Here is an 18,702-nt window from a genome sequence, read left to right as displayed (position 1 = left end):
TTTCCCTTAGAAGTTTAGTAAGTTAAGATGTACTCAAAAGAGGTAATTACTTATCTGCAAGATTTAGTGCTGGATTTTGAAATCTGAGTTTCTTGATTCCATTTTCAACTATATCTTATGTTTGTTGGATGAAAGTTATATTTTCAACTAATCTTTATATGGTGCTTTAAGGTTCCCAGATCTCTCTATAAACGTGATGTCATTTGATTCTTACAGCAACTTTTTGAGGTAGACACTGTTGTCATCCCAACTTTACAGGTGAGGAAACTGGAAACTAATGTTGTCAGAAGTTAAGATACCTGCACTGTGAGTGAGTGCCAGAACCCTCAGGTCCTTCTAATTATATAGACAACATTCTTTCCACCATATCCTGATGGATAAAATGGGGAAGATAATACTTAATTCTAGGTTAGAATATAGGTAGAATATAGAGTTAATGCTAATAATATAAATATACTTGGTAGGCATTTAATGCTACTAGTATTTTATGTCAGCTTTTTGACTAATTACAGATTTTAAAAATGCAATATTTAATTTTATTAGATTTGACCCCAAATTGGTAGGTTAGTATTGGTAACAGATGAAATATATAATTGATTTTTTTTAAGTATCTGTGGCAAATTCTAAATACCTGACTGCCTTTCTGTAGCCACATGTTCTAAGAGATTGGGTTCAGATTCTGGTTCTATCATTAATTTTCTTAGTGACTTAAGGCAAGACATTTAACCTTTTTCTAGCTCTATTTCATCATCTGTCAGGTTAACCAACCTCCCATTGTTTTATGAATATGTTATTAGATAAATATAAATATCCCATATCTTATAAAACTCATTGGGACATTAAATACTATCTAGTCCAACTCTCATTTTGCAGATAAGGAAACTAAAGCCCACTGAAGTTAAATGACTTGCCCAGGGGTCATATAGTTTCAAAGCTGGGTACAGAATTTAATGATTTATAAGCAGGGGAAGATAGGTGGCTTAATGGATAGAGAGCCAGGCCTAGAGACAAGAAGTCTTGGATTCAAAATTGGTCTCAGATACTTCCTACTTATATGATCCTGGGCAAGTCATTTAACCTCAGTTGCCTAGCCCTTACTGCTCCTCTGCCTTGGAACCAATGCTTAGTATTGATTCTAGGACAGAAGATAAGGATTTAAAAAACAAAAACCAAACAGAAGCAAAGGGCACCTATCAAATGTTATCACCAATTAATATGTGCTTAGGAAATACAAAAATTCTCTATTAGGATAAGCAAAACAGAATTTTTCATGTCGATATTTTAGAAAAAACCTTTCCAAACCTAAATCCCATTTGTTATGATGTAATCTAAAGGTTGAGTAGAGTATATTAAAGACAGTTCACAAATGTATGCTGTCAGACATAGCCAATGATTTGGGTTTTTTTTTTCTCAGTTGTAAGTTGTTACATGAGAGGATTTTATGGGGTCAAGGAGAGGGAGAGTCATTAGGAAGTGATAATAATGTGTAATAAAGAAAAAAATCAATAAAATACTTGTTTAACAAAGCAATAATAATAGTAACAACAATCAAAACTCTCAACAACTCTGACTTAATCGATGTTCTACCCTGTTGCTTTTGTCTCCTATCTGACCTGCTTTTTCCAGAGCCGCCTTATTCTCTTACAGTATCATTGATCTTTCTGTTTGTAAGACTTATGTTGCCTAGGGTTATGATTAAACACTGAACAATTAGGCAAGGATATGTCTCCTGTAATGGCCTCTGTGGAGGAAGTACATGCAAGCAGAAAAGATGCTTACCTTATGTTTTTCTTGTCTCCATAGTCTCTATCTTCCCTTAGGCGCTAGCCTTGTGCCTTTTTTTTTTTCTTTTTTGGCCTTTGGAGGGTTTCAGAGAACAAATACTGTCCCCCGTAGGAAAATGGCCAAAGACTAAGAGCGCTTAATTGGGAAGCTTGCTTAGGAACAGATACATATCAGCATGCAATACCATAAATTGATGTCTTCATTAAAGGTTTGCATTTTAAAGTAAATCCCATTGACTTATAGATTCATAATAGAACTTTCAAAATAAGAACCATTTCTGTACTGATCTAGTTATTTTCCATTTCCATTGGTAATTTAGTTCATAATTTTGATTTCACATGTTTTCTTATATTATTTTCTTATTGTCTTACTCTAATATGATGAATATGACGGATGCTTGAGGTAGATGTTAAAGTAAGGTTTTTTTGTTTTCTTCACTTTTGAAATAAAAGGGTTGAACTAGATGTTCTCTTGTTTCTCATAAGAAGTTTTATGAGACTATAGTAGAATTAGATTATGATTTAGTAACAGTGTCATAGTAAAAAATAATTTGTTTCATCCTGAGGGCATTCTGATGCGATATGCTTAATATTTTGATTTTTTTTTCTTGTGGAGTTGGTTTTCCTTACTGGGCCTTGTATTAAAGATATAGGTGTCTTTATTATAAATGAGGTTAGTGTGTTCCCTGACATGTAGCACAGAGGTGTTGTATTGCTCAAATAGATGCAGAAGAGAAATCGTTAGCCTTTTCTCTCTCTACTCTAGTTCAAAGGAGAACTTAATTTCTGTCTGGAGACAATGCAAGAGGTTGGAGACAGAAGCTCCATTAAATATTATAAGTCTAGAAGATGTTTTTAGGTTCAAGCTAAACCTTAAAAAAAAATTTTTTTTTCCCTAAAAAGTCCTTACCTTCCATCTTAGAATCAATATTGTGTATTGTTTCCAAGGCAGAAGAGCAGTAAGGGATGGGCAATGGGGGTTAAGTGACTTGCCCAGTGTCTAAGGCCCGATTTGAGCCTAGGACCTCCTATCTCTAGGCCTGGCTCTTAGTCCACCAAGCCACCCAGTTGCCCCCTCAAGTTAAACTTCTGATAGCCATTTCTTAATGGAGAAACAAAGATTGAAACTTCATATTCAAGACTTGACTCCTTTCCCAGCAAATACCAGTTTCCACAGTGAACACACATAATAGATAATAAAGAAACCTATTTATCCAAGTTGATAGCAAAACAGAAACTAGAGAAAGTATAGAAGAGAATATATAGCAGGCAGTACAGGGTGAAAGATCTCTCTTCTAGATCTTACCCAAAGGGAATTTCCTCAAAAGTTTCTACTGTAGCAAGCTAAGGTTGTCTGCTTTAGAATCTTTTCTCTTTAGCAATCTGAAATGGTGTTGGTATCTTCAATCTTCTCTTTTGAAGCTAAAAGCCAGAAGAAGAAAGTCTGAAGGAAGCAGAGCTTTACTCCTGCTCTTACCAATTTCTCTTGCCCTTCATACAAGTACAGGGCATCGATCGACCTCCACTGATTAGGAGAGAGTCTTACCAGTGGACTTGGAATACATAAATTAATGGTCTAATAATGTCACAAATATCAGAGTGTTATAGACCTTCTGAATTAGGTCATACTCTTAACCAGGTTTTCTGGAAGTTCCTTATGTATTATACTTATCTTAATATTAAGTTCCTGCATTTTGGGAGACTACTGAAAGTATTTTTTGCCAATTAGTCTCTTTTATCTCTAATCTATTCTTCATCAGTGCCAAATCATTGTTCCTAAAACACCATTCAGGCATCTAGGTGGTACAGTAGATATAGTGCCAAGTGTGAAGTCAGGAAGACCTGAGTTCAAATGCGACCTCAGACACTTGCTATGTGACCTCTGGGCAAGACACTTAACTCTGTTTTCCTCCATTACCATGTCTGTCAAATGAGATGAAGAGGGAAATGGCAAACACTCCAGTGTCTTTGCCAAGAAAATCCATATAAAGAATTGGACTTGACTGAAAACAGCTGAAGAACAAAAAAACATCACTCTGATGATTCTTCAGTGGTTTCTTATGATAAAAAATAATAATTTTTTATTGAAGGTCTTTCACAATTTGCCACTCAGTTTCATGTTATTCCCTTTTATACATTGTTTGTTTCCAACTAAAGTGTTGAGTTAGCTTTTGCCACTAACATTTAATCTCTCATCTCGGGGTCCTTGAACAAGTAGTCTCCTATGTTTTCAAAGCATTCTGTCTTCACCTCTTGCAGTCCCTCATTTCCTTGAGGATGCAGCTCAGGTACCACCTTCTCTAAGGGACCTTTCCCAAATCTCCCTTTTTGTAAATGCTCTCTGTCTTTAAATTACCTAGTATGACTTTGTATTTATTTAGCTGTATACATAGTCACTGTGTCTCCTGAGTAAAATGTAAGCTTGTTAAAGGTTGGAACTGTTTTTGTTTTTGTCTTTGTATCCCTGGTGATTAGAGTAATAGTAATGCCTTATACATAATGAGCACTTAATAAATGTTTGAATTGAATTGAATCGAATTCATTCAAATCTAGTTACTTTTAATAAAGCTGCAAAAGAAATGATATTTAGGTTCTTTAGAGATACTTTAAAAAAAATCTGTATTGCCAAGTAGACAAATGTGAAAAAAATTCTCCATAAGATTTCTTTTAAAAGTGAGCAAGAGCTTATCTAACATGATTCACAGTAAAAGATGTACTTGAATTTTGCAGGAACACTTTCACTTTTGTTTTAAAGTTTGGGCACACTAATCTTGGGGGAGGGGGATCAAAAAAATGTAACCAATTAGTGGAACAAATTTCATTAAGTGAATTACTTCCAAATCAACTCTATTTTGACTTATTAACCCTGTAGCCTTCTACTTATTTCTTTTTGTCAATATACAGTAGTTTGTGTGATGTGTAAATTTTGGTGGTGAATTGTTGTGATTTCTTTCTCTACTAGGGTTTTTGTAAGTCATGAAAGGTAAAAACATGATTTACTTGACTTTTTGAAGAGTAGGAAAATTAAATTTTTGATTCAAACCATTCCATGTTTTAACCTGCACTGATTTTGAATCTGTTCTCATTTAAAAACAAGATAAAACCCCCTCCAGTGAAGATAGCAGCTAGAATAGTTCTACAGAATAATGGTAATTATGCTTGTTATAATTCAATGATTATTCCTATGACTGCTCCCTTTTCCCGCCCTCAATTACAGGTGAGCAGAATGGTAACCGGAATCCTGGTGGACTACAGATTGGTGACCTAGTAAACATAGATCTTGATCTAGAGATTGTACAGTCTTTGCAACATGGGCATGGAGGCTGGACTGATGGCATGTTTGAGACTTTAACTACAACTGGAACAGTTTGTGGCATTGATGAAGATCATGACATTGTAGTACAGTACCCAAGTGGCAATAGGTTGGTGATATTACTCAATTTTAGACAGTGATACAATTAGGATATGTACATAAAAGTAAGCAAATAAAATGGATGGAACTAAAACCCTTTTTAATGTAGAGACCCAGTAGAATTTGATGTAATAGAAAAAAACTCAAGTTAGTACACTGTAGGGAAAAAAGTAAATCATAAGGAAATCTTGCCTTTAATTATGTGGCCTTGGGTAGGCCCACTAACCTTTAAGTATCCTAGGCAACTCTCTGATATTTTACAATACAGAGATGGTGCTGAACCTGTATTGATAGAGGAAGTTTTCTTATCTAGAAGTTCCTTTTACCATTGAAATTACAGATGTAGGCCTTATTTCTGTTCCTAAGGAACAATGATTTTATAAGCCTGACTAGGATCAAATGGAACAGAGAAAGTGCTAGAAGTTATAGTGTATCATACAAGGCTGCCTTGAATAGGAAATGTTGTGCCTTTTTATTTATATTTACATATTATTAGAATTCTAGTAGTAATACCGTATCCCAGAAAATAATTCCATTTTCCTTGGCTTTGCTCAGGTTCTAAGAGTTGAATGTCTGATTTTGGCAGTCACGTTTTGAGACATATGATGGCCCTAAGAAGATATAGAAATGACCAAGAGAGTGTTGAGAGAGATTAAATAGACCTTGAAGGAAAAATATGAAGTAAACTTGAGTTGTTTAACCATGAAAATAATAACGAAATGAATTTCAGTGCTTGCTATTCTTCTTTTAAAAAGCAGTTATTTTATCTACCTATGCAGTGCTTTAAAGAACATTAACTATAAAGGAATAACAGCAAGATAGTGACTTATCCCAGGACTTTTTTTCTGAATTCTTTGGAAAAAGATAGAGATTAATAATATTAGTAATACAAAGGGACATATAAGAGTGCTTTGAGGTTTGCAGAGTATACTCAGTGTTCATTCTGTCATTTGATCATTGCAACAACCCCATGAGGTAAGTACTAAAGATATTATCCCTATTTTTGTAGGTGAATAAATGGAGATGAAAAGGTTTTTGACATGCCTAAAGTCACATAACTAGTCAATGGGAGGTGGGAAGAAAAGTCATTTTTTGAACTAAGGTCTTACTGACTCTTAAGGGCAAACACTATTGATTATGCCATGGATTATCATTATATTAAGATTTCATTTAAGATGGACACCAGCCAATTTCCCTCTTTTTCCTTATGCAGGCAGAGGAATCTAAATGATTTAATTGATTATAGGGACAGTGAAATGCTGGAATAGGCTACTTAGGGAAGCTGTGGAATTTCCATTTATGAAGGTATTTAAAAAATAGGTGTAATAATAAGTTGCTTAAATTTTATATCATGTTATATACATTATTTAATTTAATGCAAAAACAACCCTTAAAAGTGTATACTTGTTAACAATACTATCCTAATTTTATAGTATGGAAACAAGGCTAAGGAACTTGTCCAGTAATTGGCAAAACTCTTTAAGTCAAACCTGTGTCTTCTGACTAAAGCTCTAGTGTTCTTACCATTCTATTGTGATACCTCCTTACCTATGTTTGCTTCTGGCATAGTTTGCCTTATGCAGATATTAGAGGCATAAGATACAGAGACTTAGGATGACTCTGGAGTTATTTCTGGTTCTGATTTTTCTTACTAATTTAAGAATTATATAAATATGTTAAGAAGAGCCCCCTCCCACTTTTTTTCTTTCTGAACGCATACACTATAGTAAAACTTGTTTTGCAATTTAAAACTAAGTCTAACAGTAAGACAGGAAGAGAAGGAATTTAGGGCTCAGCATATTTGTGTGCAAGCTTAAAATGCTGTACTGGTACTTTTTATAAGCTATCTGTAAGTTATTTCTTACTTTATTATTTTAGATTTCCCCCTCTCCCTTATTGGTACTGATTTTCTTCTTCTAAAATGTGGATAATGGCAGGTAGCTAGATGGATTAGTGGATTGAGAGCCAGGCCTAGAGACAGGAGGTCCTAGGTTCAAATTTGGCCTCAGACACTTCCTAGCTATGTGACTCTGGGCAAGTCACCTAACCCCTATTGCCTAGCCCTTACTGCTTTTCTAGCTTGGAACCAATACACAGTATTGACTCTTATGCAGAAGATAAGGGTTTAAAAAAATAAAATAAATAAAACATGGATAATGAAGAATTGTTATGTAGCACATGATACAAATTGTTAAAGATATTCCAAAAGATTTGATTTTATCTTTTAAGCTTACTTAAACTTGTTACAATAAAATTGAGTTACGGTTTTTTCATTTTCCAAATTGCAGGTTATTCATTTCTATATGCTGCAGATACCATTACTTTTCCAGATCACTTTAAGCAGACAGAATTTTCAGTAGCCTACTTTTGAATTCAGTAACTCATGTGTTGAATTGTAGATGCAGATACTTTAGTTTGAACTCACTTTAAAGTAATGGTCCTGTTATAAATATGTAGATGAGTAAATATCACAAATTGATTATGTGTGTATATGATATTTCATAGAATTATATACAAATAGGGTCAGCTGGGTAGCTCAGTGGATTGAGAGCCAGGCCTAGAGACAGGAGGTCCTAGGTTCAAATCCGGCCTCAGACACTTGTGTGACCCTGGGCAAGTCACTTGACCCCCATTGCCTACCCTTACCACTCTTCCACCTATAAGTCAATACACAGAAGTTAAGTGTTTAAAAAAAATTATATTCAAATAGATTATAATTGATTACATACTCAGAAATTGATTATATAATGTTTCTTAGAAAAATATTTTGTGAATATTTTAAAGATTGATTTTAAGTTACTGACACTTAAAAATATTTACCTTCTTAGCAAACTCATTGCTTTAAAAAATAGTTCAACATGAGAATATTTTTTTAAAAGAATTAAGTATGGTTTGCCTCTTTTCTTATTTTATTTTAATTTTTTGCAGATGGACCTTCAATCCAGCTGTTCTCACTAAAGCTAATGTTGTCCGAAGTGGGGATGCTGCACAGGGTGCAGAAGGGGGTACTTCACAATTTCAAGTGGGTGACCTTGTTCAGGTTTGTTATGATCTAGAAAGAATTAAGCTTCTACAAAGAGGTCACGGTGAATGGGCAGAAGCTATGCTTCCTGTAAGTATTTATCAATGGGATATTTGATTATGTAAACTTGTTTATTTTTTACTTAGATTTGTAAGCAGATAAATTCTCAAAATGAGAGTAGCATAAAACTCCCCAAAGTAGGATGCATTATTATTTATGGGAAGCTGAGCCTTTAGCTTTTTTCCTTCCCTTACAATTACTGAAGGAACAGAGAACAAAAAAAATGGAAAAATGTACTTTTCCATCCCAGAGGCACTTCATCCACTGCTTCCTTTTCTAGCAATAATAAGAGCTAAAATTTATTCCCATTTTACATAAAAGGAAATTGAAGCTTTGAGAGATTAAATAATTTGCCCATGTTCATACAATTAGTATAAATGTGAGGCAGGATTCAGACTTAGAATTCACAGATTACGTATCCCATTTGCCTCTGATTCTGCCCCATTGATGTCCAGAGATGGCTAATGGAAAAGAATTTCCTATTGCTAGAGTTAGGCACTGAGTAAGATCATTATTAATTAGGACTTCACATATAATACTATTTTCGAAAGGTTTTTTTCTCTCTGTTATTGCTTACCTGCGAAAATTATTATGCCCTAAATTTTCCCTCTAGAGAGGTGTTCTGATGTGGAGAATCAGAATCCTGATATAAACCCTACTTTGTGACCCTTGAATAACTATTTAGCCTCTTTAGACTTGAGTTTTCTGCTTAAAATGAGAATAAATGCTTGTACTACCTGCTTCATAGGAGAGCTAGGAGGAAAGGATTTGGGAGAGTCACTACAGGGCTGTGGAAATATAGAATTCCAGTATTCATAGGTATAACTTTTCAAGGTTCTGAAGCTTAATATTTGCTTTAAAAAATTAGCCATATACTAGAACTTGAATATATGCTATGCTTTGAAAATGAGTTTTGCTTAGGCAAAACTATTGTGTTCGCTGGTGTTCTATTCATTTGATACATTAGTTAATTTCTCTCCAGGCACATTCATTGTTTTGGTGGTTTCTGAGGACTTTTACCTTCAGGAGAAGGCTGGCAGTCATTGTGATTTACTACTTTACTAGTTACTTTTTGGGGAAGTTTCTGCCGCCCCCAGTGTATTTTCACTTTAGAGCTTTCTTGAAGATGAAGTATTTTGTGTTAACTGCTTAACAGCATAATTTCTGTGAGTGACAAATTAGCTTGGACACTTATCTTTCATGATGTCTCAAGAGAAAGATCTTAATTAAACTAAATGCTGTTTGTTTTTGCTAATGCCCTAATACACAAAGTAAGTTGTAAGGAAGAGAGGAATGGTATTGTCTTAAGTTTTTTTTTAAAGTTCAGTATTTGATAAAAGGATTTTTGTGAAAAACATTATAGAGTGAAAGTAATTAACCAGTTGATTTTGTTAAATCTTTGTTTTTAATCTCTGTGAACTATTTAGTAGTAATTCTGATTTTATTTCTTTAGTAATACATTTTAATAAAACTACAGATACTAACTTCATATATTAGTACCTTGTAATATTTAGTTTATAAATATAGAATCTGCTTCAGCAAGATTAGCAATTTTTCCCTTTGGGCTGGAAACCCAAACCAGGTATCATTAAAAAATATATTATTATGAGAAAAGAAAATCATTTTATAAGTCCTTTTATATGTGAAAATTTATGGTTGTTTCTCATATCTTTTAAGACTTTAGGCAAAGTTGGTCGTGTACAGCAGATTTATTCAGACAGTGACTTAAAGGTAGAAGTTTGTGGGACATCTTGGACTTATAATCCTGCAGCTGTTTCCAAGGTGGCTTCAGCAGGATCAGCTATTAGCAATGCATCTGGTGGTATGTTTTTTGTTTTTGTTTTTTTAAACATTGTTTATTTTGTAAAAATTTTTATGAGAGTAGGTATATTTTTAATTTTATAAATGTTAAATTACATAAAAGGTTTGAATGACATCTCTGTTATTTTGTAGTGCTCTCAATTCTTGTTTCTCTTGTTTTAGATAGCTTGTTTCACTTTGGTGCACATTTGCTCCAGATAAAAGAAATAAAAGACATAGATGGAGGGAGTACAGTAATGTGCACTTTCTTTTCAATAATTATATTTAAGAACTGGGAAGCAGAGAGCTTTTTGTTGGTGAGCACCCATTTTGATGGCTCTTTTAGTTCACATTATCAGGAATTTGGGTTGCCTATGAAAATAGTGGTAACGCTCTAGTCTGTTATGCTTATTTTGATTAAAACAAAGCAGTCAATAATTTTAGAAATGTGTCATTAGAATTTAAGATTTTAATCTTGGATGAAAAAAAAAAAAGATTTACACTTGAAATATCGTTTTCATAAAAACTTATAGGCATGATAGTGTAAGGAATTAAGGAACTAAAGAATTCCTGTGAAGACTTTAGAAGGTCTAGTTATAAGATCTATTGTACTTTGTAAGGGATAAAAAGGGGTTCTGATTGGGTGAATATTAAACTGTGTGTCTCCAAGGAACTGAATAAATATCGGTTCCTAGGATGATTTTAGTTATTTATTTACAAAATATAGGAGAGAGTAGAAGTAGAGAGATGAGAAGAGGATAGAGTAAAAGATCTAACTTAAATTAGATTCATATTCAAGTCTAGCAGGGCTCCAGAGGCCCAGCTGGAGAGCCTAAAAGTCAATTAACAAGGGGTTTAGCCACTGGGGCTTCTCCCAATTAAGGGCCCCTCCGGAGGCTAAGGTAGGCAGCCTTCTTCACTCACCACATGTAGTTCCAAGGGAGAGATTTAAGAACAGTCCCACCAAGGTCTCAGGGTCCCAGGTCCAGCACGCTTCCAGGTCCAAGCCACTAACAAGAAGAAGGCTGAACTCACTGAACTCTTTTTTAAAGGGGCTTCTTTTGTGTCATTTCCTGTGCCGCCTTCTTAGTTTATGTGTCCAATCACAATAGACACTTTTCTTAGGACTGCCCAGGAGGCAGTCAGTAAATTTTGATTCATCACTCACTCTAGCACAGTGGGTCATAGACCTCCCAACTTGTGAATTAAGTGGAGATGTTTTCACCTTTGGTGATTAAATCTAAAGATAGGCAGGGCAGATTTAATCTCATTATTACAACTTGAAACTGAAAGTTGGGACAATTGTTTTTATTTTTTCAAATACCGATCTTTTAGCAATATAAAAAATTTGTTTTTCAGGGAGAATTTCATCATAATGTGTCAGTTCATAATGTCTTTGCTATAAGTGCTAATTTTTGAATTGCTTTTACTATGCAAATGTTTTCAAATTCACAAAATACTAATGGTTTTGAAGAAATATATTATACTGCTTTCTGCAGTTTAACATAATTTCAGGAAGTATAATTATGGATTGTATGGTATTTGTAATATAGTACAAAGGAAAGTAATTTGAAGCATAGTAATTCTAGAAACAATTAAGTCATAGAAAAATATGTCCTCTAATGTTTTAATTTCTGAGTTCCATCATATTCCTATACCTGCAATTTAACTTTATATTTTTCAGAGAGACTGTCTCAACTCTTGAAGAAACTGTTTGAGACTCAAGAATCTGGGGACCTTAATGAAGAATTAGTTAAAGCTGCTGCTAATGGAGATGTTGCCAAAGTAGAAGATTTGTTAAAGAGACCAGATGTTGATGTAAGCATTTGTAATTTATTAATAAGTCTCTGAACTTAATCAGTGTTTTCATTTTCAAATAGTTTAGTGTTCCTTTTGGGGAAATTTAATATCAATTAAAAAAAAATCCTTATCTTCTGTCTTAGAATCAAAACTGTGTATTGATTCCAAGGCAGAAGAGTGGTAAGGGATAGGCAGTGGTGGGATTAAGAGACTTGTCAAGGGTCACATAGCTAGAAAGTGTCTGAGAACACATTTAAACCTAGGACCTCCCATCTCTGGGCCTGACTCTCAATCTACTGAGCCACCTAGCTGCTAGTGATAATAATATAAGTAATATAGTGGTAATAATATTAACAATTTTATTGTTATAATTATTATTATTATTATTAGTAGTAGTAGTGGTGGTGGTTGTATTAGTAATATTATTATTGGTGGTAGTAGTGGTAGTGGTAGTAGTAGTAGTAATGCAGGGGCAGTGAGGTGGCTTAGTAGACGGAGAGCTGGGTCTAGAGTTAAGAAGATCTAAGTTCAAATGTAACATCAGACACTAACTATGTAACCCTGGGCAGGTTGCTTAACCCTCTTGGCCTCAGTTTCCTCATATGTAAAATGAACTGGAAAAGGAAATGACAGACAACTCTAGTATCTTTGCCAAGAAAACTCCAGGTGGCCACAAAGTATCAGAAATAATGGAATGACAATAGTAAAGCACACTTATATTTGCGCTTCACAATAGCCCTCTGTTGTGAAGTGCCATAATTATGATTATCCCCATTTTTCAGAGGAGACAACAGACTGAGAGAATAAGTGTCTTGGCCTGGGTTCTCACATTTAGTAAATGTCTGAGATGGGATTTGAACTCAAGTCTTCCTGACTCTAAGTCTTGCATTCTCTCCATGTCTAGATGAGGAAACTTAGGCTTAAAGAAGATAAATGAAGCATCCATTAGTTTATACACTTTGTAGAGGAGGAGCATAGCTAATAGAGAAGAGTTTTTTGTTTTTGTTTTTAAAACCTTTTTTGTGTTGTGAACCACTTTGGTATTTTGGGAAATTCTATGGACCTCTTCTTTGAATAATGTTTTTATATAATTGAAAGAAATACAAAATTTCAGTTAGATGTCAGTGAAAATAAAGATGTCATTTTTTGCCCCATCCAAAATCTAACGCCCCTGAAATAGCCAGCCTATATGTGCTGGAAGCAAGAAAACAATGTCCTCTTCCTACCTGTCTAGTGTAATTTTCTCCCATACTTTCCTGTTCCCTCTTCCCATTTTCCTCTTGGTCATTGGTCATATTAATTATTTAACAAAATAAAAGTTTGGCTTAGGTTTCCCTTTATTTGATGGCCAGGGAGGTTTGTACCTAGCCTCAGATACTTCCTATCTTTGTGATCCTAGATGAGTCATTTAATTTCCATTGCCTAGTCCTTACCACTCTTCTTCCTTAGAACCAATACATAGTATTGATTCTGAGAGGGAAGGTAGAGATTTTTTTTAAAGGTGTGTGGAGCATTAGGAGGGAGGAATGATAAGCTTTTTCAGCTTAGTTTGTTTGAAAAACTATCAAACTAAATCCTTTTGAAGATAATGTTTGTATATATGTGAGCTTCATAAATCTATGTGATTACTTTATTCTCTCACTATCAGTAGGACATATGCTTTACGTTTTTCCCCCGTGTATTTTCCCTTAATCAAGCTATATACTCTGAAGTCTCTTTTGTCACCAGAAACCTGTATTTGCAAAGTGACTTGCTTAAGTTAAACATGAATTTTTTGACATTCAGTGAAAGTGAAACTAAGTGATATTTGGGGATTAAATTTGAAGAGTTGGCTGCATTAGCATTATACTATGATTGTTTTACAAAGGCTTTTGTGATCAAGGAGATAATCATTGCAATTTAAGTCTCTAAACTTCTTGTGCAAAAATGTATCCTAATTCCAAGTCAAACCATCAATTTAGGTAAAAATGAGCGTGAGGAGGGATGGATTGGTATAGCATTGTATATTCAGAAAGTACACCCACTTGAAGAAAAGGAGATGTGTGGGTGGAGAACATTTGGATGAGAGGGGGAGTATCAGAAAGGCATATATCCTTGGATTACCAAACAGACCACAGTTACAAAAAGAAAAAAATAAAAGAAGAGTTTGGGAAACATCACAAGGCATTATCTAGTAGTAATGGTGGGGTATTTTAGTTATCTGGACTACTGAGACTTCATCTTTCTCCCCAAAGCAAAGCAGCTACTAGTCTCTTTCTTTTTTAAAAAACCCTTATTTTCCATGTTAGAATCAATACTTGATTCTAAGGCAGAAGAGTGGCAAGGGCTAGGCAATGGGGGGTTGAGTGATTTGCCTGGGGTCACATGACTTAGGAGCGTCTGAGACTTCATTTGAATCCAAGACCTGTCTCTGGTGCTGGTTTTCAATCCACCAAACTGCCTACTTGTTCCCCACATTTAATAATTTCTTAGCTTTATGATAATTTTATCCTTCAAAAAGTGAAGGAATTAAAAATGTGAAATTCTATTCTGTATCTGCTTCTTGCAGAGTGCTACTGGTTGTTGCAGTGGAAATAAAGGATACTATTGGGGTGGGGGTGGGGAACTGATCACTCCTATAATTTCTGATAAAGGAGAAGAAATCCAGGCATAGTCTGACATGTATCATAGAATCTAGAGAAGCAGATTTCAAAAGATTCAGAGAAAAGATAGGTAAGGTTCTTATAGATTAAAATTTTTAAGGGAAGAACCATTGAAGTTCTTTTCAACTTTTAAATTCTTTTGATCCCATAATTATTAGGCATTTATGATGTTGATGTTTCCCAAAAACAAGATATAAACTTGACCAGGGAAACTAAATAATTGTATTTTTCAAATCTTGCCTGTTCAGTTCTCATTAAACTGTATAGGCTAGTAGTTCCAACTTTTTCAGGTATAACACCTTTTTTTTTTTTTAAACCCTTAACTTCTGTGTATTGACTTATAGGTGGAAGAGTGGTAAGGGTAGGCAATGGGGGTCAAGTGACTTGCCCAGGGTCACACAGCTGGGAAGTGTCTGAGGCCAGATTTGAACCTAGGACCTCCTGTCTCTAGGCCTGGCTCTCAATCCACTGAGCTACCCAGCTGCCCCTATAACACCTTTTTAATTTAAAAAATGTTCAAATTTTCAAAATAATTGTAGGCATAGCAGATGAGACAGTATATGTAAAAGTGTTTTACTAATGTTAATGCTTTTATAAATGGTCAGTTATTTGTACCATTAACATTCATTGAGAGAATATATAATGGTTAAATTCTAGTGACTACTATCTTCTCTCTGTGACATTTTTATTTAATCTATTTAAAACTATAAAAAGGGCCTCATGAAATCTGAGTAAACAACTCAGATGGCCTACTTTGGAAAGGGCATCTTGGCAAAAGAAAATATAGTTTATCCTCAGAAGGCAAAGAAATTTCTTTTTCATTTAGAAAAAAGGGCAGTAGTGTTAATATAGAGTTGTTTCTTCTATATCTGTGTGTATGTGTGTGTGTGCACACACACACACACACTCCCATATATTTTGTTTGAGCTAAATACATAAATATGTACATCACAATATTTGCTGCATATGTGAAATCAAAGATCTCTTGCAATAGCTCCTTCTTCCCCCCAGGGGTCCTCATCCCACTATTTAGGAAATTCAGAAATAGAGCCATTAGGTGAAATGTTAGCAATGATGACAAGTGACAAAATCATTATCTATGTTAAGACACAATTGAGTCTCAAATTGAAGGAGAGAAATTTTGTAAAAACTTTGAACTCTTACAGTGTAATAAATGCTCAAGACTAAGAAGAGGTACTATAGGAATTTATATCTTAATCAGTCATAACTATAAAGACTGCCCCTTTGTATATCATAATTGGATTCTCTTGGTGGCTTCTGAAGAAATATATAAATCCTTCATTTCTATATTCATAGTATGAAGAATAGTGATGGGAGAATAATATTATAGCTGCTTGTTTTTTGTTTAAGGCTTAGGGATTAAGACAAGTGTCTATATAAGAGTCAGAGACTATCATAATTGACTCCTCTTGTACTCTTGTACTCTCTTCCTACCATGAGGGATCTGCTGTTTAAGCAGACATATTTCATACTTAACCTTATAAAAACTTTTTGTAGGTAGCTGCCACAAAGATGTAGTTGACTTTAAGAGAAGTTAGCAGCCTGACTTCTCAGAGACAGTGTTTGTGGCAACAAAGCCAATGGATTTCTTCAAGGGAGCTCATGATAAGAAGGTGTTTGCTTCCCTGTATACTATGTTGGTTGTTAGTAGAAGAAATCTATGAAACATAGAAAGCAACAGAAAACTTTAATTTGTTCTTCAGCTAAGTTCTTTGGCTTGTATCTGTCTGCTAAATGTAGATATACTTTAACATTTTACCCATTCCAACCCCTTTCTAATGCAAAATTAGCTAAAAGCAGTCAATTCAGTAAACATTTAGTAAGCACTGATTATGAACATGTTATTATCTAAAAGCAACTAAAAGTAGCCACTGGCTCTCCTGCTATACTGTCAAAGTTTTGTTGATTTTATTTTTTTTTTTTGTTATTTTTTTAAAACCCTTACCTTCCATCGTGGAATCAATACCATGTATTGGTTCCAAGGCAGAAGAGTGGTAAGGGCTAGGCAAAGGGGGTTAAGTGACTTGCCCAGGGTCACACAGCTAGGAAGTGTCTGAGGTCAGATTTGAACCCAGGACCTCCCATCTCTGGGCCTGGCTCTCCATCCGCTGAACTACCCACCTGCCCCCAATTTTGTTATTTTTAAAAGAGGATATTGGAGTAGTGAGATGGCTCAGTGGATAGAGAGGCCTGGAAACTGGAGGTCCTGGGTTCAAATTTGACTTTAGACATTTCCTCGCTGTTGTGACCCTGGGCACAGAGTTGTAACCCCAGTTCCTTAGTTAATAACTACTCTTCTGCTTTGGAACTGATACTTGGTATTTATTGATTCTAAGACAGAAGGTTAGGGTTAAAAAAAAGGGGGGGGTATTGATTTCAGATTCTACAAGTGAACATGTATGGGTCTAAAAGCCCAGCCCCCATTATTCTCCTTGATATTATTGTGGCCAGACCAGCATGATGGTCTCAAACTGTTCTTTGTGAAAAGTTTTCTATTTAGTCCATTTGAAAAACTTAAGATAAAAATTGTTACTTGTTATTCAGTTGATTCAGTCATGTCCAACTCTTTGCTACCTCATTTGGAGTTTTCTTGATAAAGATACCAGAGTGATTTGCCATTTCCTTCTCCAGCTCATTTTGTCAGTTGAGGAAACCTGGTATTTTTTTAAAATTTAATTTTATTATATATATTTTTAAAACCCTTGCCTTCTTTCTTAGAATCAATACTGTGTATTGGTTCCAAGGCAGAAGAACAGAAAGGACTAGGCAAGGGGGGGTTAAGTGACTTGTCCAGGGTCCAAGCTTTGAAGTGCCTGAGGCTAGATTTGAACCCAGTCTTCAGGCCTGGCTCTTAATTACTGAGCCACCCAGCTGCCTCCTCTGATAACTGTTAAATTGAGTAACCATTGACAAAAGAATATTCAAAAGTAACAGAAAAGATTTGACATCTAACTGTCAGCTCTATTACTTGCAGTTTGTTTAAAAAATATGTATTCCTTTTAACAAGGTAATAACACATATCCTCTTTGCTTCCATGACCATGTATGAATTTTCTGATGGAAATATAGCTGAGGTTTAATACTATAAATGAAAAAATAAGGATAGTATCAAAAACTTTGCTTTATACTCTATATACACTGAATTTGTATAATCACAGATATGTGAAGACAAGTAGTGTCTTAGAATTTTAGAGACCATTGCATATAATATCTCGCATATTTAGAATTATGCTTGGGGAGTTTACCATTTATTTTATTTTGTTTTTCAGGTAAATGGACAATGTGCTGGGCACACTGCCATGCAAGCTGCTAGTCAGAATGGACATGTTGACATTTTAAAACTGCTTTTGAAGCAAAATGTGGATGTAGAAGCAGAGGTAATTAAATAACTAGTTTCCACAAAAATATAAGTACATATGAGATAAGATTATAATTGAGTAGAGCTATGCGCTACTCATCCTGTAGCTATACCACTTTCATTTTAATTTTTACCTCAGGTTCATCAGCACTTTCTTGATTTTCTTTAAAAATTCAAGTCAATAAGCACTTAATAATTAAGTGTCTCCTTGATGCTAAGTGCCCTTCCCATTCCTGCTTTCAAGAAGTTCATAGTCTAATGGGATGGGGAGAGGTAGCACAAACAAACAGGATGTATACAAGATGAATTTGCGATCATCTCAGGAGCAAGGCAATAAGATCCAAAGAGAAGACTGGGAAAGAAATAATCATAGTTAACATGTGGGGGTTGTGTAAGGTTTGTAAAGTGCTTTGTTAAATGTGTTAACTCATTTGACCCTTACTATAACCATGTGAGGTAAGTGCTATTATCATCCTCATTTTACAAATAGGGAAACTGGATCACCCAGAAGTTGGAATTTGGCCAGAGCCATACTACTAGTAAATGTCTTAATTCAGGATTCAAACTTGAGTTTCTTTCTAACTCTTTAAGTCCTACAGTGATCCACTAGGCCATTTGAGAAGCATAAGAGACCCTTATTCCAATCCTTTCATTTTCATTTCATAGGTGAGGAAACAAAGGCCTAGAGCTGGGGATAACTGTTGCTCTTGACCTGGTTCTTGTATTCTTGAGTAACACTGGATGGGTCTGGGAATGCCAATTGTATGTCTGTTTTCTGAGATTGGAGGCTGGTGAGCAGGAAAT

At 34.8% G+C, this 18,702-nt stretch overlaps 1 protein-coding gene across 1 annotated transcript in view; it reads left to right on the top strand.

Annotated features, from left to right (window-relative positions):
- Positions 1-18,702, top strand: part of MIB1 (MIB E3 ubiquitin protein ligase 1) — a 161,694-nt gene that overhangs the window by 57,563 nt on the left and 85,429 nt on the right. The window contains exons 6-10 of the mRNA XM_044666619.1: positions 5,002-5,206; positions 8,125-8,308; positions 9,956-10,100; positions 11,763-11,896; positions 17,810-17,917. Of these exons, the coding sequence (XP_044522554.1) occupies positions 5,002-5,206; positions 8,125-8,308; positions 9,956-10,100; positions 11,763-11,896; positions 17,810-17,917 (776 nt within the window). The remainder of the gene's footprint in view (positions 1-5,001; positions 5,207-8,124; positions 8,309-9,955; positions 10,101-11,762; positions 11,897-17,809; positions 17,918-18,702) is intronic.

This window comes from Gracilinanus agilis, chromosome 1 (genome assembly GCF_016433145.1).
Source record: "Gracilinanus agilis isolate LMUSP501 chromosome 1, AgileGrace, whole genome shotgun sequence".
In the NCBI taxonomy this organism is placed as follows: domain Eukaryota; kingdom Metazoa; phylum Chordata; class Mammalia; order Didelphimorphia; family Didelphidae; genus Gracilinanus; species Gracilinanus agilis.
This window is presented reverse-complemented; position numbering and strand designations above follow the sequence as displayed.